Source organism: Rhineura floridana, chromosome 9, assembly GCF_030035675.1.
Source record: "Rhineura floridana isolate rRhiFlo1 chromosome 9, rRhiFlo1.hap2, whole genome shotgun sequence".
Taxonomy (NCBI): Eukaryota; Metazoa; Chordata; class Lepidosauria; order Squamata; family Rhineuridae; genus Rhineura; species Rhineura floridana.
Genome location: NC_084488.1, coordinates 36,089,141 through 36,114,030, shown reverse-complemented (window position 1 = coordinate 36,114,030; position 24,890 = coordinate 36,089,141). Strand labels below are relative to the sequence as shown.

The 24,890-nt window shown below is 40.1% G+C and overlaps 1 protein-coding gene across 7 annotated transcripts in view; it reads left to right on the top strand.

The window, feature by feature from the left end:
* Positions 1–24,890, top strand: part of MTUS1 (microtubule associated scaffold protein 1) — a 149,317-nt gene that overhangs the window by 80,467 nt on the left and 43,960 nt on the right. For 6 of the 7 annotated variants that reach the window (XM_061583529.1, XM_061583528.1, XM_061583527.1 and 3 more), the window contains one exon: positions 21,765–21,985. In XM_061583529.1, the coding sequence (XP_061439513.1) occupies positions 21,765–21,985 (221 nt within the window). Of the gene's footprint in view, positions 1–13,858; positions 14,473–21,764; positions 21,986–24,890 lie in introns of those variants that run through there. The other variant, XM_061583530.1, reaches the window with a different exon arrangement.

Here is a 24,890-nt window from a genome sequence, read left to right as displayed (position 1 = left end):
CAATTCTTGGATGTAGACACAAAACCACTTGGCCTGACGCATAGCAGAGGAACTTCAAATATTGTCATACTTCATTTGTGGCTCTTGTATATTATTCAAAGTCTAGATTAATTTAACTATTCTTTTCCAAGCATGATAGCTACATGTTGATTACTTTTAGGGGGACCAACTTAACTTAAGGTTTATCTGTTACAGTTATCACTAGAGTTGTGTGACAACTTGAAGCTTTAATAGGGAAAATGTATTGCTAACATTTAGCCTAGTGTAATTGATGAGTGTTTAGCTTTATACTTTACAGATTGTCTGAAAAGTAGTGTTATATAGTCTGAACTGGGATGAGTTAGTGCACTAGCAGTTCATTAAGTGATTTTGCTTGAATCTGTTTATGTTGAGAGGGCCTTGTGTGAATCTAGGCTCAAAAATTCTCTATCTCGCTAAAACTATTTGTTTATCACTATGAAAGACTACAGGATTGTGGGTTGGCATCTTTCCTGTTCTAGAAGTAATATTTGTTTTTACTATGGCCAGTATTTTCAAGAATTGGAACTACTTTGGCCACAGCTATTGAGTTGCAAGCCCAAGGTTAAAATGAGCATCCACACAGTAGGAAATAACTCACCTTACATAACCTGACTTGGATCTGTGCTATATATTTACATACTATCTATATTTTGTGTGTGTGTGTGTGTGTTAAATCAAACACTTTGCACTTCTAAATAAACTTTTAACTTTGGCAGGATTAAGCCCAAAGAGTGGTCAACTTTATTCTATTAAAATTAGTGGGGGCTTAAAAAATGCTTAACTTTTAGTTGGATTTGTTCTCCTTACATTCAGATAATGGCTTCCACTGTAAACTTCTCCTCCCCACCTTCCTGCCCTGCCCATCAGTGGCTGACTTAAGTATGCAAAGAGGACACTTCTGAATCTATTTGCTGTGTTTTCTCTCCAGTTGAGTGCTGACTGCTCTTAGGGAGGGAGATGAATGTACCGAATTTCACAGTAGTGGGGAAATATCAGCTTTTTATCTGTTGAGCCCTATACGGTCTCGGCCCAGCTTATCTGAAGGAACGCCTCCAGCATCAACAAATATGCCGCCTGACTAGATCAGCCACTCAAGACCTTCTCTCAGTCCCACCAGTCAAAACAGCTAGACTGGTGCGTACCAGAGAGAGGGCATTTTCAATCGTGGCCCCCACCCTCTGGAACTCTCTCCCTTATGATCTTTGCCATGCCCCCTCCCTGCCAAGTTTTCGCCAAGCCTTGAAAACCTGGCTATTCAGGCAGGCCTACAGGATCCCTGGGGTAGCCTAATTTTATTGGTTTTAGCTATGGGTGGGTTTGGTTTCGTTTTATATTGTAGTTCTTGTGTTTTTATGTAGTTTGTATGTTGTATTTTACTTGATCTTGTACGCCGCCTAGAGTGGCCGCTTGTGCGGCCAGATAGACGGCCTAGAAATAAAATTTATTATATATTATTATTATTATTGAGCGAATATCCTAGGGCTCATCCATACTGGAGTTTCATGTGGATTATTGAAGCTGCTTGTGTCTATTTTGTGTGTGCGATATATGCATGTTATTTTCATCCAAGTGGCAGCTCATACTTCCCCCTGCCAAATTTGGATTTTCCTGATCTGTAGATAATCTGATGGGGGGGGGGAATCCAATACAAAATTGCAGTGTTACCCCATGGTGGTTGTGATGAAGTTGCTTTTGGCTTTGGAGTTGTTTTTTTAAACCAACTGGTGACATTTTCCTGGGTGCAGTCTTTTGCTATACCCCTTAATTTAAAGGTGCATGTGCACAGCCAAAATATGCCCACAATGGGATCTCAGGTCTCAGGAACTTACAGTGGGTGGGAAGGTTCTACTTGAGAGGAGGGGGCAACAACACGCATTGAGAACACATCCCATCATGTGCCATCTACTAATGTGGATGGGGAATATTAAGATAATTTTCAGAGGCATAAGACTGAAACCATTCATGTGGATGAAAGTGCACAAATACACACACAGAAACAGCAATCCACATACGCATGAATACCATAGCGTGGAATGCCCTGGTGTGTGAGCAGCCTTTATGTTGGTATCCCCAGGAGTGAAGACAAAAGTATCTCTCTGTACAGAATATCAAAATGCATCTCATGTGGGCACAAAAAGGAGATGAGGGCAACCTCAGTACTGTACATTAGGAGACGTCTTTCAATAGAGGCTGAGGTTCTCAGTGTCTCACAAGTGTTGTCGTCATTATAAAGTGTTCCTGAGAGCTGAAGTGTATTGTCTGGTATACAAGTATATATGTAACATTCACTTGAATGATAAAATTATTCTCAGGAACATGGTGGGTGAGGTTGAAATTCTCAGTCTGCCTTAACAATGAGGTCATCAGTGTCAAATCGGGGGGGACAGGCTTTTGCCCCATTCTAAAGGTATCTGAGAGAATGATGGTTACTGGTTTACTATCTGCCAGAGAAGTAAAACTGTTCTGTTTGCTTGTAACATAGACAGTAAGTTGGACTAGAGAGCCCCCACCCCGAATTCCTTGCTTAGTTTCCTCTGTTGTGGTAGTGGCAATAGCACTTCTTTGGGATTGCTTCTGATGGGAAGAACATGAGCTGGCCTTGAATCTCCCTGCCCAGAATAAGTGCCTCCTTGCATCCTTCATGGCAGCTGTCAAAGTTGTGTCACTGCTGAAGGTAGATTTTCCAGTATGCCTGCCTCTTCCCAATAGTCCCATCTAGTTCTTGACCATGCTGATGTGTGACCAGGACACTCTGGGGTTTTTATTTGTGTGAAACCTATTTTGAATTTGCTATAGTAATGGTACATTTGACATAACTGTCTTCTCTCTTGCCATCAAGCTGCCTTGTGGCTGTAACTGATTAACAGTGCAGTCCTACAGATGTCTACTCACATGTTAATCCAACTGAATTCTGTGGAGCTTACAGCCATGTAAGTGGGTATACAATTGCAGCCTAAATTAAGTTCAGTTGCCTTTTTAGGCCAGGAGCCTTTTGGCATGCCACCTGAGATATTTTAGTTTTATGATTTGAATGCTGTTCCAAGTTTAGAAGAGTTGCACGTACAAGCATCCAAACACATTTGTAAATGTATTTCTGTCCTGAAAGCCTGGCCAACCTGACTGAAGGAAAAAGGGCAAGCTTGTGGAACAAGTCACTCTCTATGTATGGATGTGAAAGTTGGACAGTGAAAAAAGTGGATAAAAGAAAAATCAACTCATTTGAAATGTGGTGCTGGAGGAGAGCTTTGCGGATACCATGGACAGCGAAAAAGACAAATAATTGGGTGTTAGAACAAAAACCAGAACTGTCACTAGAAACTAAAATGATGAAACTGAGGTTATCATACTTTGGACACATCATGAGAAGACATGATTCACTAGAAAAGACACTAATGCTGGGAAAAACAGAAGGGAGTAGAAGAAGAGGAAGACCAAACAAGAGATGGATTGATTCCATAAAGGAAGCCACAGATCTGAACTTACAAGATCTGAGCAGGGTGGTTCATGACAGATGCTCTTGGAGGTCACTGATTCATAGGGCCGCTGTAAGTTGTAATCGACTTGAAGGCACATAACAACAACAAAAAATTTGCAGTGAAACTGATAGGCTTGCGTTCAGTCCTGTGCATACAGTGGTGTCATATGCTATGCAGCTCCTTCTTTTAACAAGCAGTTTTTGGTTTTTGCATTCCTTTATAATGCAAGTAATATTTATAAGCACAAAGGAAGATGTGGTGCCCTGGATAAAGCTAACTCACTGTCATGCAAAGAGCTGCTGGCTCAGTTCAGCCAAGTTCCATATTCGAGAAAAGGCTAGCAGCTTTGGGAAAATCGGTGAAAAATTACTAGTTAACTTAAAAGTTCATGCAAGTTCATTTTAAAGGCTGTCAAGTTAAAAGTTAAATATTCTGATCACCATTTTCCCCTCAGTGGCGAAATGCTTGTTTCTGATATTAAACATGAAAAATGAGAAAGTGGTGTTAATTTAAAATTGAAACAACATGTTTTGGACCAGAACACCTGGATTTATTTATAAAGGCCAATAAAACTATCCTTCATTTGCAGTCTAGTTCATTGATTCCAACTCAGTGGCTCTTCACCAAAGGCTGAGCATTCTGGAGTCTAAACTGACATATTTCTAGTTGGGATCATTTTTAAAACGTCTTATTGGAGTGTTCAGTTTTACCTTAAATTATTTGAAAGTCTGTCACCATGATCTCCAAATAATGTGTTTAAGTTTGCTCTGCTCTACAAAAATATAGAAAACCTTAAATATTAACAAGTGGTGGAAGAGATGATGAACTAAATTTGCTCCTCGAATAATTTCTGTGATTGTTTGGGATTGTGCAGCAGATCAGTGATATTTCATGTCAGTGCCTAGCCACAGAGTAGTCTTCTCCAACCTTCTGCCTTCCCTGAAGGTTGGCCCTGCTGGGTGGGACTCATGAGTAGTCCAAAATATCAGGAGGGCATCAGGGTGGAGAAGAGAGAGCTTCATTCTGGCACATGTTACCAAATTCTTCCAAGCTACACAGGAAGTGGATTGGACTGTGAAAGAACAACTCAAATTGTGTTTGCATTTTGACCAATTTGTAGGGCAGTACAATATCTCAGAGAGGAGGTCAGGTCTCCTGCTCCCCTAGTGCATTTGCTATAGCTGCCCAATTTCCCTGCTTTCTGAAGTTTGATAGAAATATCTGTGGGCTATAGGTACATTCTTAAACTGCAAGGTTTTTTTTTGCCAAGTAGTGAATTTCTCTGCTTTTTAATCCTCTAGGTAAGAAATGGGATCCTATGCAAGTTTGCTGAGAATGGATTGATCATTTGCATGCTTATTGAGTTCAGTAGAATTTACTCCCATGCAATCTGTCAGCTCTACACTGCATCAGCAGTGTCAGGGGGGGCTGGAAATTCCTGGGTTTTTGGCAGGGAAGGAAAGTCCTTAGCCAGCATTCGGGTTGTAAATCTGCCAGGCCTATCCGAAGCGTACTTGCCGAGTCAGAAGTCCAGAAGTGAGGTCAGTGGAGGTCCGGGATCAATTGCCAAGGAGGTCAGTCAAAGAGATGCTGCAGGGAAACTAGGTCTACACAAAGCCACGCCTGACGTTGCAGTCAGCAACAAGCTGCAGCCAAGGTGTGCCTTATAAAGAGCAGGATGGACAGCAGGTGTGAGCCCTCAGCGTTTGGGCCTTAAGGAGACAGGCCTGCCTCTCTTCTGCCTGACCTTCTGCTGTCTACGTTCTGCAGGTGAGGGGGGAGTATCCTGTTCACTGTCTGTGTCTGGCTGCAGGGCCTCTGCTGTCCCTGGGGTGCTCTGCAGCTGAGGGGCAGAAGGAGCTGGATTCTCAGGAGGCTCCTCCGTGTCTCCTGCTGCTCCTGGGTCTGCTGCTGTTACTCCCGAGTCGTCCTCATCTGAGGAGTCCTCTGACGGGGCCATGACACAATCATGGCTAGGTTAAGTAAAACTAACAGTGGAGGAGGAGGGGGAGGGGAGAGTAGAGGGAAGGAGGAAGAGGGGAGAGGGGAACAGAAGGAGGGGGAGGGGGAAGGAGGGCATTGGAAGGGGAGGGGTGAAGGAAGGGGAAGGGGAGGGCCAAAAGGGGGTGATGGGAGGGAGGAGGAGGGCAGGTTTGATCATTTGTATGCTTATTGAGTTCATTGGGATTTATTCCCGTGCAATCATGCTTAGGATAGGTAAAACTGACCTTGGGATAGGGGGAGGATGGAGGGGGAGGAGGAGGAGAGGATGGGGAGAGGAAGGGAGGTGTGAAGGAAGGGGGAGGAAAGGTGGAGGGGATAGGAGGGGGGAGGGCCACTTTGATAATTTGCATGCTTCTTGAGTTCAGTGGAATTTACTCCTGTGCAATCATGCTTAAGATAGGTGAAACTGACCTGGGGGAAGGGCAGAGGGAAGGGGAGGAGATTGGGTGGGTGGGCACTGGGCAGAGGGGAAGCCCCTTTCCTTTCCACAGGGAAAATGTGAACAGTAGCATTCTTTTTCAGTAGTTTCCCCACCTTTTTATTCTACAACAGGCAAGTATAAGTCTCCCACTCAAATTTAAACCAAAGCTGTCCCTGGCCACATCTGTACCAGGTCTTTATTTCACTTTAGACAGTCATGGCTTCTCCCAAAGAAAACTGGGAAGTGAGATTGGTGAAGGGTTCTGAGAGTTGCTAGGAGATGCCCTGTTTCCCTCACAGAGCTTCAGTCAGAGAGGCTGACTGTTGAACCACTCTGGCCACTGGAACTCTGTCAGGGGAATAACAGCCTCCTCTCGGTACCCTTCATAAACTACACTTCCCAGGATTCTTTGGGGACAGCCATGACCATCTAAAGTGAAATAAAGGTCTGGTGTGAGTATGGCCCCCTGGTTAGGCAAGCCCAGCACCTGTGAGTCTCGCTTTTAGAACACTGACAGTTGGTTCTTACTGAGCATGCCTGGCCTTGAGCACGAGTTCAATGCCAAATTTCGTAAATTAATTAAAAATTGGCCAGTTGTTTTTTTAATTTTTAAACTGCAGAAGATGAAGGTCAGAGTATGGGGCAAGTGTTGGCATGTGTGCATTGTTGTGTGAAACAGCATACATTACGTTGGAGTTAAGTTGAGCAAGAAACTTCTTCAGAGCATGTTGAGAGTCTTTATTGAAAGACATTAAGGCCAGAGGCTTAAGAGTAAATACATGTAGAGATTCTTCAGTCACCCCCCTTCTGTTACATCTCTCTCCATAGATAAACACAAAAGACAGCCTCTCAGCTCAGAGGCATAATTCAGAAGAACGACAACACATAGACTCTGTTAGAACTTTCCCAGTCGCTATCAGATGGCTACCATAGCAACGACCCTGGCCGTCCATTCCCAGACAGGGCATAGACATAACTCCCCCTTAACCACAGTTACATCTTCACACTTGCAGGCTTCATGGAAAACTACTAGAGACAGTAATGCCTACTGGTCACCAGCCCAACAGCAAGGTCAGTAATAGGATTACAGGTGCTCTGTGAACATGGCTGATTTTTAATTAATTTCAACAAACTATGAGAACTCTGACAGAAAAGAGTCCAAAAGGGCTCTGGGTTTTTTTCTCTCTTTTTACACTTTAAATTCTCGATTCTGTCTGACTGTTTTATGTATTGCCATGAAAATTTAGAGAGTTGTTAAGCAAGCATTTCTGAGTTTAGGATTATACATTTTGTAAGGTTTTGTTTTGAAATGTGCTTATGGGAAGCATCAGAATGGTATGGGGGGTATTTTCAATTTCACATTGAGGAATGTGAAAAATCGATGTGACTATAGTATACAGCCACTCTTGTGGATATATATAATAATCAAGGGGATAAAAAATCTGGTGGGGAGAGAACACTGCAAGACTGGTTTCTCCATTTGTTTAATTCCTAGCTATACCTGCTTCTGCAGTCCCATATTAATTAACGGAGACTTATTAATTAAACTAGACTATAATCTGCTTTAGTCAATTCCTTTCTAGGAAAACTCCTTTCATTTGGAAGAGATACTTGAGCACATACATGGCTGTAATAAACAATTTTTAAAATTATTTTATTTAATTAAAAGCTATTCCAGACTGCTGCAGGCCTGGGGAGGGAGAAAGCTTGTGGTGTTTGTCATGGCCTGTATGGTAAACACTTGAGCCATCCTTAATAACCTGTATGCATGTCTATTGCTGCTTCAGCAGTACTAGTCATGTTTCTGGGGACTAGAGTTTGCTTTCCCAGCAGTCACAACTTGAAATGCTACAAAACCTGCAAAAATGGTTTGAGCCATGGTGAAATCTACATAGTGACCATGTTTACTGTAGGCAGTTATCATTCTAAAACAAGGATGGCTAACATGAGGCCCTAATGATATTGCACTCTGACTCATCAGTACCAGCCAAAGGTCAGAGATACTGGGGGATTGTGGCCCTCCAGATCTTCTTTGCACCTACAATCCAAAATTGTACGCATAAAGAATAAAGGGGGCAAGGTTGGGGGAGGAAAATCAATTTGGGTGTGCCAGGGTAAAGAATTTAGTTTTAATAACTGCTTTGACATGGTACAGTTAAGAGCCAGTTGTTGGTTGGACATGAAATGTTAGGCAACATGTACAAGAGGAAGAAGAGGTTTAGTTGGAGAATGGAGGATGCAAGTTAGGATGAAGGGTACCAGAGGAACAAAGATTAATAACCTGTAAAAGTTGTGTGGCCAGCTAATTTTGAGATTTAATACTTCCACAACAGTCACTTCAAAAAGCTGTTCTAGGAGCATCCAATGCTGAATACTGCCTTAATATACACAGTGCTTAGGGAAGCTATAAAGGTGTCCTGACAACACGAAGTAGTTCAAAATACATGTTCCAGTATAGCTTGGCAAATGTGGTATTGAGCATTGGGATGTGGCTGTCTTGTAAATCTTTATAAAATTACAATTTCGGAGAAGGGATCAGCATAGTGCTATCTATTTGGAAACGTAGTTGACAAACGTAAGTGATGCCAGCATTTAAGTGTTGTAATTCTCTCAGATGCTAATTTCGTATGCCAGCATGTCTGCCCGAGTAGCCCTGGAGTGATGTTGTGGTTTGTGGCACTAGTGTAGATTATGCTTCATTTGAAGCACTTGTGCAACAAATCTTGGGATTGATGCATAAAACACATTAGATTGGTTGCATATGGTTGGTTACTTCCTAGTGTCTGTTATTTCTTACTGTACTGTAGCAGTCTCACTACTCATACCCCCATCTGATCTACCCTGCATTTACACGGGTAATTATTTCTTAAATAGTAAATATGTTTGTTACGTGCTATACCAGTCTTTTATAACAAATTCTAGAAGGCTTATAGAATGTGAGACCTCTTCAGAATTGAGACGATCAGAACTAATGTTTGCAATTCTGATCTCAAAATCTAGTTTTTAATCCAGAGGTCAAAGGTGACAAACCATGTATGTATCATTACACAATTCAGTGCTCAGCCTCCTCAGGCTGCACTTGTGTTCATATATAGCTGTCTAAAACTAGATAGTAGTGTCAAGAGGAAATAAGTTTGCTATATTTATCTTTGATACTAGAGTTTTCAGTTCAAATATTTTCGGTTAGTAGGATTAAATTATTAACACTTTAAAAATATTGAACAACGTTTTAAGTGATATTGCAAGTCTGTGCTCACATTTAGCAAATACTTTTAAATGGAACTCTCTCACATCTTTAAAGCTTGCAGTAGTTGCTGTTCACATACCTTGGCCACATCCTGTTTGATGTAAGTGCAGCCTTCCTGAATCAGTTGAGAGTTGGATGCTACGTGGCTGTGTCATACATGGAAAATAGCTTCCATAAGTAAAATGGGATTTCATATTTATTAATGATAGCTGAATTAGTTAATCTTTTTGGATCGCCTAGAGAGGTTAGGTATAGGAGGCATCGTTTTACGGTGGTTCCGTTCCTTCCTTTCTGGGAGATACCAGAGAGTGGCGTTGGGAGAAGAGGCTTCTGAGCCTTGGCTTCTCACTTGTGGGGTACCACAGGGCTCTATCCTCTCCCTGATGTTATACAACGTCTATATAAAGCTGCTGGGAGATATCATTAGGAGATCCAGCCTGCAATGCCATCAATATGCAGACGATACACAGATTTACCTCTCATTTAAATCCTCTCCGCTGGCTGTGATAGAAATGCTATCCAAGTGCCTGGAGTCAGTGAGTGACTGGATGGGCAGGAATAAGCTTAAGCTGAATCCTGACAAAACTGAGGTTCTGCTGGTGGGAGACAAAGGAAGATTGGGGATCACTGACCTGGTGCTCAACAGGGTACATTTGTCCCTGAAAGACCAGGTCCGTAGTCTGGAGGTCATTCTTGACTCTCAGCTATCTATGGAGGCGCAGGTTTCTGCCGTAAGTCGGGCGGCACTATATCAACTCCATCTGATACGAAGAATGCGCCCCTATCTCCCCAGCCATCTGCTCCCTTCAGTGGTGCATGCTTTGGTTTCATCTCGCTTAGATTATTGTAATGCACTATATGTGGGTCTACCCTTGAAAACGGTCCACAAGCTGCAACTAGTGCAGAATGCGGTGGCCCGCCTGATTAAAGGCAGCCGCCGTCGAGATCATATCACTCCAGTACTCAAGGAGTTGCACTGGTTACCGGTGGTCGCCCGGGGCAAATTCAAGGTATTGACTTTAACTTTTAAGACCCTATATGATGCCGCCCAGTCTACCTAAAGGGATGCCTTCATTATCACCAGGGGTGCCGTTTAACAAGATCATCCACAAAAGGCCTACTCCATATCCCTCCAGTTAAAGCAGCTAGACTGGTGAGGACTAGGGCGAGAGCCTTCTCAATTGTGGCCCCCACTTTATGGAATTCTTTACCAACTGACCTCCACCAGGTCCCCTCCTTGATGTGTTTTCACCGGGCCTTGAAGACCTGGCTCTTCAATCAGGCTGTTGAGGTGGGTTAGGTTCCACAGGTTTTGCAGTTATTAGTTGTGGTTTTAATTTCTGTGTATATGTTTCTATATTGAGTGTATTGTATATTTTACTGTACGTCGCCCAGAGTGGCAGGACAACCTGCCAGATGGGCGTCTAATAAATCCAATAAATAAATAAATAAATAATGCTAATTAATAATGCTATTAAGATTCCTGCTTCCATTCCTCTGTCCCGCTGGCTATTCTATAATCATTATCTCCTTTAGAAATGTTTCCCAATTTTTCTATCCCAGGCATTGGGTTAATGAACTGGTCTCCTGAGGGGTTAATGAACTGATCTCGTGAAGCATTGTGCCATGCTGCAGTAGGAGGTTGAACAGCCATGTGGAGATGAGGTGGATAGTGATAAAAATTTTAGGTATCGGTATTATTTGCCCCAGGTTGTAATACATCTGGGTGATCGTATGCTTTGCTTAAGGAAACGTTCCTAGTATGAGTTGCTAAAGCCTGTCGCCCTTCTGAGTTGTACTCCCCCTCCAGTTCCAGAGTGTCTTGAAATGACATCTCTGACTAGGGAGGGAAGGGTGAGGTAGATGGATGCATCTTTGCACTAATGTGCATAAATTGATGGAAGATTATGGGAAGTAAGCCAAAAAAGCCCACACCAAGCATGTCTATATCTGGGCTTGTTTAACCTAGTGCAATTACTTTTCATTTGGTTTCATGTTTTTTGTTATAGTAGGTGAAACTTTTTCCTTACCTATTTATACTGTGGAACACTCCATTAGAAGCTGCCTTATACCGAGTCTGTCAAATCAGACCCTTGGTACATTCACCTTAGGATTGTCTATACCAGCAGTGATTAACCTGTGGCCCACAAGATATTTCTCGAAACCATTTTTCTCTGTGTGTTGAGATTAGGATGTTGTTGAATTCAAAAGCATAAGGCCATTTTCACCATTGATTTGCCAAACATATTTCCCATTTGTAATGAGAAATTCCTAATCTCACAAGAACAGGTGGTGGTTATGCACAAAGGAACTCATTATGCTATGGTTCCCTGTTGTGTGTCTGTCTCTGTCTCTCGCTCTCTCTTTCTCTCACGGAATCGAAACACTTTTGTCATTTGAACTGGTCTTGGTCTGTATGTAGTACATCAAGCATTTCTCCTTTATAGATATTCTGTGTAGCTATACACATGGGGAAAGTTTTTTTACAATAGACTCTGAAAACACCATTTGTATGTATAATAAATTTTGCATTTTAAATGTTCTGTATACTAGCAATTTTAAATTTAATTGTTGTGTCTTCAAGTCGATTACGACTTATAGCAACCCTGTGAATCAGTGACCTCTGATAGCATCAGTTATAAACCATCCTGTTCAGATGTTGTATGTTCTGTTTTTCCCAGCATTATTGTCTTTTCTAGTGAATCATGTCTTCTCATTATGTGTCCAAGGTATGATAACCTCAGTTTCATCATTTTAGCTTCTAGTGACAGTTCTGGTTTAATTTATTCTAACTCCCAATTATTTGTCTTCTTCCCAGTCCATGGTATCTGCAAAGCTGTCCTCCAACACCACATTTCAAATTAGTTGATTTTTTTCTTACCCGCTTTTTTCATTGTCCAACTTTCACATCCATACATAGAGATCAGGAATACCATGGTCTGAATGATCCTGACTTTAGTGTTCAGTGATGCATCTTTGCATTTGAGGACCTTTTCTAGTTCTCTCATAGTTGGTCTCCCCAGTCCTAGTCTTCTTCTAATTTCTTTTTTTTTTCTTCACTAATTTTTTTATTCAAAGTTTCAAAAAACAAAACAAAACTATTGTCTCCATTTTGGTTAATGGCTGTGCCGTATTGATAATCTTTGACAAGTTCAATGTCCTCATTATCAACTTTAAAGTTGCATAAATCTTCTGTTGTCATTAATTTAATCTTCTTGACGTTCAGCTATAGTCCTGCTTTTGTGCTTTCCTCTTTCACTTTCAACAGCATTCGTTTCAAATCATTACTGGTTTGTGCTAGTAGTATGGTATCGTCTGCATATTATCCAATTTTCACACCTCCTTCTTCTTGGTCCAATCCTGCTTTCCGTATGATATGTTCTGCGTACAGATTAAACAAATAGGGTGATAATATACACCCCTGTCTCACACCCTTTCCGACGGGGAACCAGTCAGTTTCTCCATATGTGTCCTTACAGTAGCCTCTTGTCCAGAGTGTAGGTTGCGCATCAGGACAATCAGATGCTGTGGCACCCCCATTTCTTTTAAAGCATTCCATAGCTTTTCATGATCTACACAATCAAAGTCTTTGCTGTAATCTATAAAGCACAGGGTGATTTTCTTCTGAAATTCCTTGGTCTGTTCCATTATCCAACGTATGCTTGTGATATGATCTCTGGTGCCTCTTCCCTTTCTAAATCCAGCTTGGACATCTGGCACTTCTTGCTCCATATATGGCAAGAGCCTTTGTTGTAGACTCTTGAGCATTACTGTACTTGCCTGGGATATTAAGGCAATAGTTCGATAATTACTGCATTCCCTGGGGCCCCCTTTCTTTGGAATTGGGATGTATATTGAATGCTTCCAGTCTGTGGGCCATTGTTTTATTTTCCATATTTGTTGACAAATTTTTGTCAAAATTTGGACAGATTCATCTCAGTAACTTGTAGCAACTATTGGTATGCCTTCTGTTCCTGGTGTTTTGTTTCTTCGAGGTATTTAAAGAGCAGCTTTCACCTCCCGTTCTAAAATTTCTAGTTCTTCATCATATGGTTCCTCTGTGAATGAATCTTTTCAAAATTCAATTATTCTAGCTAAATAGTGCTGCTACATCTTAAATATACAGTTGTATTAGATCAGGTGGGTTGCTTTTTACCTTTCTTATGTATTTCAATTGACTTAGGTTGCAATCCTATAGCTGTTTACCTGAGGAACTTATTTACCTGAGCAGACATGCATAGGACGGTGCTGATAAAGATAAGTGAAATGCCAGCTGTGCTAGCAGTATGTCATGTATTTGATTGAAATAGCTACTCGTGATGCAGCAAAACGATCAACTTGGGCATCCTGTTCAGATAATGGGGCAAATTGGAAAAGCAGATAAAACATCTGTGAATAGTTCCCTGCATGTGAATGGATTCTCCTTTACCTGAAAGGACAATTTCCTCTTATGTCTTGAATTGCCAAAGTAGGACAGACAAGCCATTCAAATAAGAGAACACCCACTTGCATTCCTTTGACTAACACATGGCTATAATGACTGAGAGTATTTTCTGAGTGACATCCTACATAAATGTAGCAAAGGATTTTATTGGTTTGGGTGTGGCCACGTCAACCATCCATTACACAGGTATATTCTTGCCAAGACTTGCAATTAAGCTGAACTTCATGGACTGAGAAGATGCGCTGTGCTTCTTTCAAATGTCTTTATTCAGCCATACCAATAAGAAACGAAAGAGTCTCTGAAGAGGTATTGTGTTTTCTTTTCCTCAAGAAACAAGTTTCTTTTTGCAAGATTTGAAAGGTGGGACTAGTAAATTGTGCTCTTACAACGATGGAGAGCCTAGCTGTCAGCCGAATAGAAGCTAAAGTCGACCAGGAGGTGACAGCAGCTGAACAAGAGGAAGTTAGCATGGTAGAATCCAGGAAAAGAATTGGAACAACTTTAGATTTACAGAAGATCCAGCAGGCAATAAAAGATGAGCTTGTGACAGAGATCAAATCCAGTCAGCTGGAAATAAAATGTGTGCTGGAGGAGATCAAGAAAGCCTGGATGGAAATGGAAATGAGACTAAATACTCAGGCTGCTTTGGTGACACTGATGAAGGAAGTGAGCCACAATCTGACTAATATTAAAGTTTTCCAGACAATGGCGAAGAGCCAGAAAATGTCTGCCAGTTTGAATTGTGTTGTCACAGATGATAAAGACCAGACATTCCAGTTCTTGGATGTTGAAGTTGGAAGTATTGACAAGTGGGGAGCAAACTGTTTGAGTTGTGGGAAAGAAGAGAATCCAGTTTTGGGTAAGAAGAACACGACTATAATAGTCTTGCCCGACTCTGAGATCGCTGCAGACTTCTGATGTAAACGGTTAAAGCTGTTTTTCCTGTCTGGAGCTTGGGAGGAAAATTCCTACATTTAATTGTTTGAAACAGTATAGTAACCCTGTAATTTATTATATTTTCAGCTCAGAAAAGTAGTTTGTGTGTGTGTGTTCAAAGAAATGTTTTGAAAATAGCATACTGAATTGATGTAGGTAATTCTATGTAGGGAGCATTTGAAGTTTTACTCTATATCCTGTGATGGGTTAGAATAAAAGTAGTTGCAGGTGCTTGACATTTCATTCTGAATTCTTATTTTAAGGTGTACCTACGGAGCCTGCCAGATGATTTAGTGGAAACAAACATTTGGGAAAACAAGCAATAGGTTAAGTGTGCCCCCTTGTGTTGCTGGAGGGTGTGAGACGGTTTTCAAAATACCCTGTTAAGCAGAAAGGCTCTCTGTTTGAATTATTGTCAAATTAGATAAACTGTTAGCAGTTGAGGAACCAAGTATTCACATACTTACTGAAAGAAAAACACAAAGCAAGGGAACTGACATCACACCAGTTCACACTTGATCTTGGGTTTATGATGACAGTCTTGATTCAGTCTGGACAAATATTTTGCTGTGGCCCAGAATAGATCTCTCCAGAAGGCAATGCCATAATCCTTAGTTGTTGTCCAAACATCTTAGTAATTAAGTAAGCAGTGCTCAGATTTTCAAGACTCTTGCAGGAGGTGGTACTTGTTAAAACAATTTGCCATCTGCTTGAAATTAGAACTTTTAGGTGACTAAAGCATTTTATAAAAACTCTTGACATGCAGCAGGTTTTACATGCAAGAGAAGTAATTTTATAAATGGTGGTAAGTCTAGTAAATATTTGTGGTTGTAAATGAGAAGTTACAAATGGCGATGGCTTGAGTGTCGGGCTGTTCTCAAGTTTACTTTATTCTTTGGTGAAAGAAAGAATTGGATTAATCATCAATATTTTATAAGCAGGCTACTTGGTTCCATGGTCCTGTTCAAGATTGATTATTCTAGACACTTTGACACAATGAGTTACTCACTGGAAAGAATTAACCAACACAAAAATGTGTCTTGTGAATGAAAAGCATTTCTTTGTCCTGTTGGCACTTTCCTGTAGGGCAGGGTTGGTTAACCTGTGACCTTCCCCGATGCTGCTGGATTACAGCTCCCACTAGCCCCAGCCAGCATGGTCAGTGGTCAGGGATGATGGGAATTGGAAGTCTAACAACATCTGAACACCCACAAATTACACACCCCTGCTCAGCATGCAGTGGAGTGGAACTTTGCACCAGAAGGAAACAGACAGTCTGCGTTGTTACAGGCTCTTTTGGGGAGGCCAGTATTATAACGATCATAAATTGCTACATTCCCGTTCCGTGCCCGGTACCTTCCGGGCAAAGGGACAAGTTTGCAGCCGAATCCGAAGCCCAGGCCGCTATCAGGAGTGTGTGTGTGTGCACGCGGCGTGCCAGCGTGACACACAGGAAGGAGGCGGGGCGGCTGAAGGCCATTTAAGGCCACTCCACCAGCCTCCCGCCCTCCTTTGAATGATGCGGGTTGGACCCCCTACACATCTTCAGGGTGTGGCCTGAGCTGAGGTCTGGCACAGGGCAGCCCCGGGCTCAGGCAAGGTTTAGTCGCCCTATGGCTGCAAGCAGACTTTGCCTGGATCATCAGAATGCTTCCGCACTTGATTTCCCCTCTGCAGGTTCATTATTCTAATTGATTCCGTTTAATAAAGTGGCCCATGATTTAACCCAATGAATGGTGTTTGTGTTTTATTTCGGCAATAGGCCGCAAATTGATTATATGAATACTCGAAGTCTTAATGAGTTCTTTTGCAAATTGTCTTGTGTATTTACGTCCAGTGTAGCATGTGAGCTAGTCCTAACCACATGAAAACTTTGTAGCTTTGAAGGACACCAGAAGACAGCAAAACTTAATTCAGTAAGACATGCACTGGTTCTCGGTATTTCAGTGTGGCTTTGTAGGTTCTTGGATTGCAAGAAGTATTTTGTCTTCCGTTAATATATTAATAAATGTATTTACTGCTCTAGTAGACAGGTTCTGTTGTTTTCTTAACCATGTTTCATTTATACTTGCCTATATAACCAACAAATTGGAGAAGGGTAGGAGGAAACAAATGAGTACATTTACTTTTTTTTAAACAGTGTAGGTATTTTTACCAAGTTAATTTCACAGTATACTTCAACAGTGTATATATCTACAGCTTTCTCAATCTGTGCATTTGACAAACTAGCCTGTTTTTATCAGAGGTTTATTCCATACTACATCAGCTTAATTTCTAAGGTTCCACAACAATTGGATTTTGGAGAGGTGGAGAAGCGGGGGTTTTTGACACAGGAACACACATGATTTACAATTGAAATGTAGTCATCTTGGGAACATGAAACAATTAAAATCTTGTTATGTGCCTTCAAGTCGATTATGACTTATGGCGACTCTATGAATTGGCAACCTCCAATAGCATCTGTTTTAAACCACCCTGTTCAGATCTTGTAAGTTCAGGTCTGTGGCTTCCTTTATGGAATCAGTTCATCTCTTGTTTGGTCTTCCTTTTTTTTTTTTACTCCCTTCTGTTTTTCCCAGCATTATTGTCTTTTCTAGCGAATCATGTCTTTTCATTATGTGTCCAAGGTATGATAACCTCAGTTTCATCATTTTAGCTTCTAGTGACAGTTCTGGTTTAATTTGTTCTAACACCCAATTGTTATTTTTTTCGCTGTCCATGATATCCGCAAAGTTCTCCTCCAATGCCACATTTCAAATGAGTTGATGTTTCTCTTATCCGCTTTTTTCCCTGTCCAACTTTCACATCCATACATAGAGATCGGGAATACCATGGTCTGAATGATCCTGACTTTAGTGCTCAGTGATACATCTTTGCATTTTGAGGGCCTTTTCTAGTTCTCTCATAGTTGCCCTCCCCAGTCCTCGCCGCCTTCTAATTTCTTGACTGTTGTCTCCATTTTGGTTAATGACTGTGTCAAGGTATTGATAATCCTTGACAAGTTCAATGTCCTCATTGTCAACTTTAAAGTTACATAAATCTTCTGTTGTCATTACTATAATCTTCTTAACGTTCAGCTGTAGTCCTGCTTTTGTGCTTTCCTCTTTAACTTTTATCAGCATTCGTTTCAAATCATTACTGGTTTTTGCTAGTAGTATGGTATCGTCTGCATATCTTAAATTATTGATATTTCTCCCTCCAGTTTTCACACCTCCTTTATCTTGGTCCAATCCTGCTTTTCCATACAGTTCCTCCGTGAATGAATCCGTCGTCCTTGCATTTCTTTTATAGCTTCCATCTTCCTTTTATTTTATCTCGGTCAGTCAGTGTGTTCCCCTGTTGATTATTCAACATCCCTACTCTTGGTTTAAATTTCCCTTTAATTTGTCTAATCTTTTGGAATAGGGCTCTTGTTCTACCTTTTTTGTTGTCCTCTTCTATTTCTATACAATTACTGTAATAGTTCTCTTTGTCCCTATGTACTAGTCACTGTATTATTGCATTTAAGGTTCTGAGCATGTTTCTGTCTGCTCTTGCTTTTGCTTTCCTTCTTTCTTTAACCATTTTAAGAGTTTCACCAGTCATTCTTTGAGGTCTTTCTCTCTTTTTAAACAGAGGTATTGTCTTTTTGCATTCTTTTCTGATAATGTCTCTGACTTCAATCCATAGTTCTTCTGGATCTCTATCAGCTAGGTTTAAAGCCTCAAATCTGTTCCTTATTTCATCTTTATATTCTTCTGGGATGTTATTTAAATTTTGGCATTATGATTGCTTTGTTCTTCTTCAGCTTTACTCTGATTTTTGATATGACCAGTTCATGATCTGTACCACAGTCTGCTCCTGGTCTTGTTTTTGCATAAAGTATGGAACTTCTCCATCTTCTGCTACCAATTATATAATTAATTTGATTCCTATATTGACCATTTGGTGATGTCCACGTGTGCAGTCATCTTTTCAGTTGTTCAAAAAAGGTGTTTGCAAGAAACAAATTATTGGCTTCACAAAATTCGATAAGTCTTTCTCCTGCTTCATTTCAATCTCCAAAGCCCTATTTCTCCACAATTTCTAGTTCTTCTGTGTTCCCTACTTTTGCATTCCAGTCCCCCATGATTATCAGAGCATCCTGTTTTGGTGTGTGATCAATTTCTTCCTGTACTTCTGCATAAAATCTCTCCATTTCCTTTTCTGCATTTGCCGTTGGAGCATAGACTTGGATAATGGTTATGTTAGTAGGTTTCCCATTAAATCTCATTGATATCACTCGCTCAGACCTTGCGTTATAGCTCCTAATTGCTTTTGCTACATCACTTCTCACTATTAAAGCAACACTGTTTCTTCTTAATTTCTCATTTTCTGCATAAAATACTTTGATTGAAAGTGTCCCATTCCTGTCCATTTTAATACATTCATGCCAAGTATTGTAATGTTGATGTGTTCCATTTCTTGCTTGACAATTTCTAACTTCTCTGGTTCATGCTTCTCGCATTTCATGTTCCTATTGTGTGCGTCGTACAACTCTGGACTCTCTTTTCGCATCTGTGCACACCTTTCGGCTTTGACCCAGTGGTGTCATTAGTCACAGTGTTACTCGTACTTGTCCGTTGTTCTTCCCCAGTAGCTCGGTGAGTACCTTCTGACTGGGGGTCTCATCTGCCAGCACTTATCTCATGTTGCATTTTGGATTCTCTTCATAGGGTTTTCATGGTAAGAGGTATTCAGAGGTGTTAACCATTGCCTTCCTTTGAGTCTGGATGCATCTGGTATCACAGCTTTGACCATTCTTGGTCTAGACTCCTGACAGCATTGCTTTCAGTTTCTTCGATGCTCTCAAACCCCCTCACCACGTTAAGGTGTGCATCCTAGAGGAGGATGAAAACTTTATATTACCTTTAACTAGTCATTTGATTTTTATCCATTTACCAAATATAAGATACAGATTTATGAAGCAAGGATGAACAGTGTTCTTTCCATGCATGTTAGTTAGTTCAGTAGTTAAGTGTTCCTTGATCAGTCCAAATGTAGTTTATACAATTGACATGAGTTGTGAACTTGAAACAATATGCTTCTTTGAGAAGCAGCTCAGATCTTAAAGTAGATCAAAGGTATAGCTTACCAAAGAGAGATATTTGTAGTGATGGGATCATTTGGTTATCAGCCAGGTTAATACTGTTTAATCTTGAGCAATAAAGATTTAACTACTTGTAATCCAACAAAAGTAGACAACATGATGGTCTGTAGAGCCCATTCAGTCACTTCATAGCTTGTTCAGCCTGAAAATTTCCACTTCCAACTGTTTTCGAGTCTAAATGGATACTGTGTAGAAACAGACTTCGGGGCCAAGGTAATGTGGTGGACTGATTAGGGCCTGAAATGTTTATAGTTTTTACTCTGAGCAGATACTATAACAGTACTTCATTAGGCATAGAGTGTTCAAAGCATTACATCTGTTTGTATGTAGTTAGTGTATTTAAGGCTGACAATATTCTTCATCGCGATATTTTGCTTCTCACCGCTCTTGCGTATTTACATGTCAGATCATTTCCTTTCAACACTAAGGGTGGTATCCAACAAAGTTGTCCCATTAGCGCAAGGACTTCCTTCTGCACTGCGGGACTTCCTTTCCCTACATGCCCCCTGAATCTGCTTTGGTGGGTTGAGGGGACTTCAGAATAGGTTAGGGGGGGCATGAGGAGAGGGAGGGGAAGTCCCAAAGCACAAGCAGAAGTCATTGCATTAATGGAATGTCTTTGTTGAACGCAACCCTTACATTAAAAGCTTTCAACTATATATTGCAAACAAAGCAAGGAAAGCCAGCGGATTGAGTAACTTTGGAAAGGAATGTCATTATTTCTTGTATTGTTGTTGTAGAGCCTTATATGAGTGTGGATGTGTAAAGTTTGCAAGAGTATAAAAACTGAAGGAGTAATTCTACAAATGTGAAACTGGTGTTTTAGTGGCATATATAATAGTACACAGTGCCAGGGCTGTGGAGTCGGTATGTCAAACCTTCGACTCTGACTCCTCTATTTTTCTGCTGTCCGACTCCGACTCCTTCATAAATGGCAAATGTATATTAATTTTTCTACTGTCTGACTCCGTCTCTGACTCCTTCATAAATGGCAAATGTATATTAATGTATTAATATTAATAAATTAATATTAATATTAAAATATTGATTTTATTTTGAAGTCGGAGTCAGTACATTTCTACTGACTCCGACTCCACCCAAAATTGCTTCCAATTCCGACTCCACCCAAAATTGCTTCCGACTCTGACTCCACAGCCCTGCACAGTGCATAATATTTTTGTAAAGATACCTGTCAGAAACATGAGACAAGTTGCATCATGGTATTTGGAGATGTTGCTTGATAAGTAATGTCAAAAATTCATCCTTGGAAAATAGAACACCATGGAGTTTGGACATAATGACAATTGATCAGCTGTGGTTTTAAGAACACACAAATGTCTGCATCTTGTATGTGGCTTGTGATTGCCAATGAGCAGAGCATAATAATGAAAATCCTACGAATGCTTTACAATGCTGGAGTTGTAGGAAGGAACCTAGGAATACTTCTTATTTTCATCTTGCCCACTCTCTTCTTATATATTTCTAATTTTGAACAATAAATGTGTAATGAACTTGGGTGCTTCCTGAACTTCACGGGTCGTATTTTTTAATATAAAGCTGAGAAAATCCAATTAATAGGGGAAATATCTCTAAACCTTGTAGAAAGCTTTATGTTGGAAAGCAGACATATTAATCTGTAATTGAAAAGTTATTATGACCAAAAGAAGAAGCACATGGAAATGCCTATCATGCAAATTTTATGCGTAATACGCCATTTATACTGCTTTGAAAATGAAATGGTGCAAGCTGTTGCATTTGAGATTGCATCATTGAGGGTGTATGCCAGAAAGGCATTTCAATATTATGGTAAAATTATTAAAATAGAAATGTGTGAAAAAGATGTCACTAAATCAAACTAATGGATAATCTTCGGTATTTATTACAGAAGACAGCAGTAGAAGACTTACTGACAATTTTGCAAACTATATATAGTCTTCATAGTTTTGAATTGTGTGGAGTTCTTTGCTGTTGTAAACATCAAATCAATAACCAAAAGTACAACTTTGAATTATTTGGTATGCTTTCTTTACTTGTACTCTTGACACTTCATGACCTTCAAAGTTGTTTTTTGTTCTTGTGTTTTGCAGTTGACAGGGGTAAGCAGAAGAGTCCTAAGAACTCATTCATACAAACACGGAGTTCATCTATTGAAGTGCATTCACCAGAAACAAAACCACATGAGTTAACACAATACAAAAACAAATGTGAAAGCCAAAGTGGACTTATCCAGCGATTGAAGAAATACTTGGGCATCAGTAATCAGAAATTTGAAGCATTAGCTATTGTGATACAACACTTGGAGTCTGAGGTAAAGTTAATTCAGAGTTCTGAATGTGCATCTAATTATTAGTATTTGATTGCTTTTATACCTTCCCTCCACTTGATTTGATTTGTGTGGAAAATGTGTAAATATGGGGAAAGCTCTAATGATTCAAAGCCTAGCTATAAAAGTGTAGTACGACAAATATGCACTCAGGGAATGTTTGGGTATTGTTTCTCCACTCCTCCCTTCCCATACTATGTCTATGCATTCATTCAAATTGGGAGATCATGTCGTTAACAGAAGTTGGGGTCTTGCCTAAGCCTGGAATATACTATGTTCAAGTAGTGGAAAGATTTCCTGTTTTGAGTGTTGATTTCTACGTTCCATCTGGAGATAGGAGAGGATCAGGAAAAAGGTGTAATTCCTTATTTTGCACTGTGTAATGGGCCTATGTGTGTAGAATCATGATGAAGGAATATCTGAAGAGCCCCCTATACAGACTGGGAGAAGGCAGGTCATTATCTACTTCACTGTAAAGGCTATTAGCTACTGACAGCATGGAATATTTCAAAATACAAAGCAGGCAGCTCTACAATGCATTAAGTGTGCGTTTAAAACAACACACACGTTGAAATCCTTCACTGGGTAATATCAAATGATTGAACACATACCTGTGCACTGTAATTAAATGTCATGCTGTGTGTAGTTGTTGTAAATGGAATGCCTTTGTTTTTAAAGTGTAAATTAGCTTTACCCAGTTTTTATCAGTTAGGGCATTGAATCTCTTCATATTATACAGAATCTGATAGCTAATGCTTCCAAATGTTAAGTACACTGAGAGGGAAAAGTCATGGAGCACAATGCTATTTGAAAGTTTCCCCTTCTCTAAATCAGCAGCATTTCATCCAAATGTACCTTTTAGTTGGAATTAATGCTGTTCCGTTTCACTTTCCTGAAAAAATGAAAGTTGTTTTGCCCACTATCACAAGCCAGTAAAGCTGAAACTCTTAATTCTAAACTGGAAGACTAGTATATTTTGTGGTAAAATAGAGTATACAAAGTACATCAGCTATTTTAAAAAGTATCCTCAATGATTGGGTATCTCTGGCTAGGCAGGACATTTAGTTTTATGAAATGAATAAGCCTCTTAAAAGTCAAAACTTCATATAAAGATTTAGAGAGGTAAAAGCTGGACCATTAACACATCTCAGCCAAACTGCATATGAAGTACAGTAAGTATTGTCCTGTCCAAGATTCATTTCCCTTTGCCCATATTTCTTCCATACCTCCTTTCCTAGGCCCTCTTTATCCTCTTTACCATACATCCTCACCGTTGCCCACTGCATCGTCTCTTCCTTTACTTTAGGGTCCTGGTTCCTCCCTACCTTTCAATCCAGTTCAGCTATACTGTATCTTTGCATATGTGTTTATTTCAAAACACACCCAACTATAGGCCATATTTTATATGGGAGAACTATTATTATTATTATTATTATTATTATTATTGCATTTATATCCCACCTTTTCACCAAGGAACTCAAGATGGTGAATATGGTTCTACCCCTCCTTATTTAATCCCCACAACCATCCCATGACGTAGGTTAGGCTGAGAGACTGTGACTGGCCCAAGGTCACCCAGTGAGTTTCATGGCTGAGTATGGATTTGAACCCTGGTCTCTCATGTACTAGTCCAATTCTTAGGAAACCTCTGATTACACTGCTTGGCTGATTTCCCCCCTTTATTTCCTCATTATTATTTGATTTGCTAGGTGCTTGTTAACCAAAGGTCTCCAAGCAACTTATGAAACATTTAGAAACATAAACATAGATACATGATATCATTAAAAAGTCATACAAAGCACACACATATTATACCCGCTCACAGAGAGAGAAAAACCCACATGACAACCACAGGAAGCTTTGGCAGCACACTCATACCTACCTATAGTCATTCCAATTCTTCCCATGATTGGAATGCATGGCTACTATTGCCCATTACTCTGGGCCCTTCAATCGTGGATGTTTCCCATTGTTCTTCCTGATGATTCAAATCCATATTTAGTCATGGATTCATGTGGCTCATGGGGATAGCAACGTGCTGAAGGCTATCTCTCTGAGCCTCAATTTACCATCTGCAAAATGGAAATTGCCTTGCACCTCAGGATTGTTGTCAGGATGTGACAGACTGTAAAATACTTGGTAGAATAGATTAATAGTGCTGTTTAATTTGAAGCCTGGACTGTGACCTTTCCAGGAGTGTAACTTAAAGATAATTTTCCTAGTGAAATGTCCTGGGTGAGGTTGCAAATGCTAACATGTACTGTAAAACAAAAATTGAGAGATTCCATGGGAAGGTCTTACGCATGCTGAATCATTATTACCCTACATGTTGCTTTCCTGAACTAGCAAAATTAACAGGAATTTTTAAAGGTTTTTTTAAGTCTGTGTGCTTTGTTAGATCTAGTTCAGGAGGACCCACTAAACTTTATTATGATGCTGTATTCAGAAATGTTGTTCACTATGCAGAAAATGAGTAGAATTCATCTTTTGGTAAATAATGAGCTCTTCTGTTTTTCTTGTTCTGGATATTTTGTTATACTTTTGCTGGCAATTTTTATTTTAATTGAATTGCTTACCTATTATACGTATCTTATATAGGGCCTTGTGGATTGCTTCAAACGCTGTTTTAGCAGCAAACACAGTTGACAAGTTTGAAAAATAAGATCTGTCGTGCTGCACTTCTGAATACATTAAATGTTTGGCAACATGCCGTAGTGACCTCTGAATAAACTGTTGATCCTCATGTAGCACAGTTACTTACAAGTATTAATTTATTATACATCATTAGGCTCTTAATGTTTAACATGTTTTAGGTTTTGCTGGTTGAAGTTTTAAGACAAAAGCAGTTGGAATTTTAGTATCTAATCAATCACTCTGCTTTTGTAAGTTG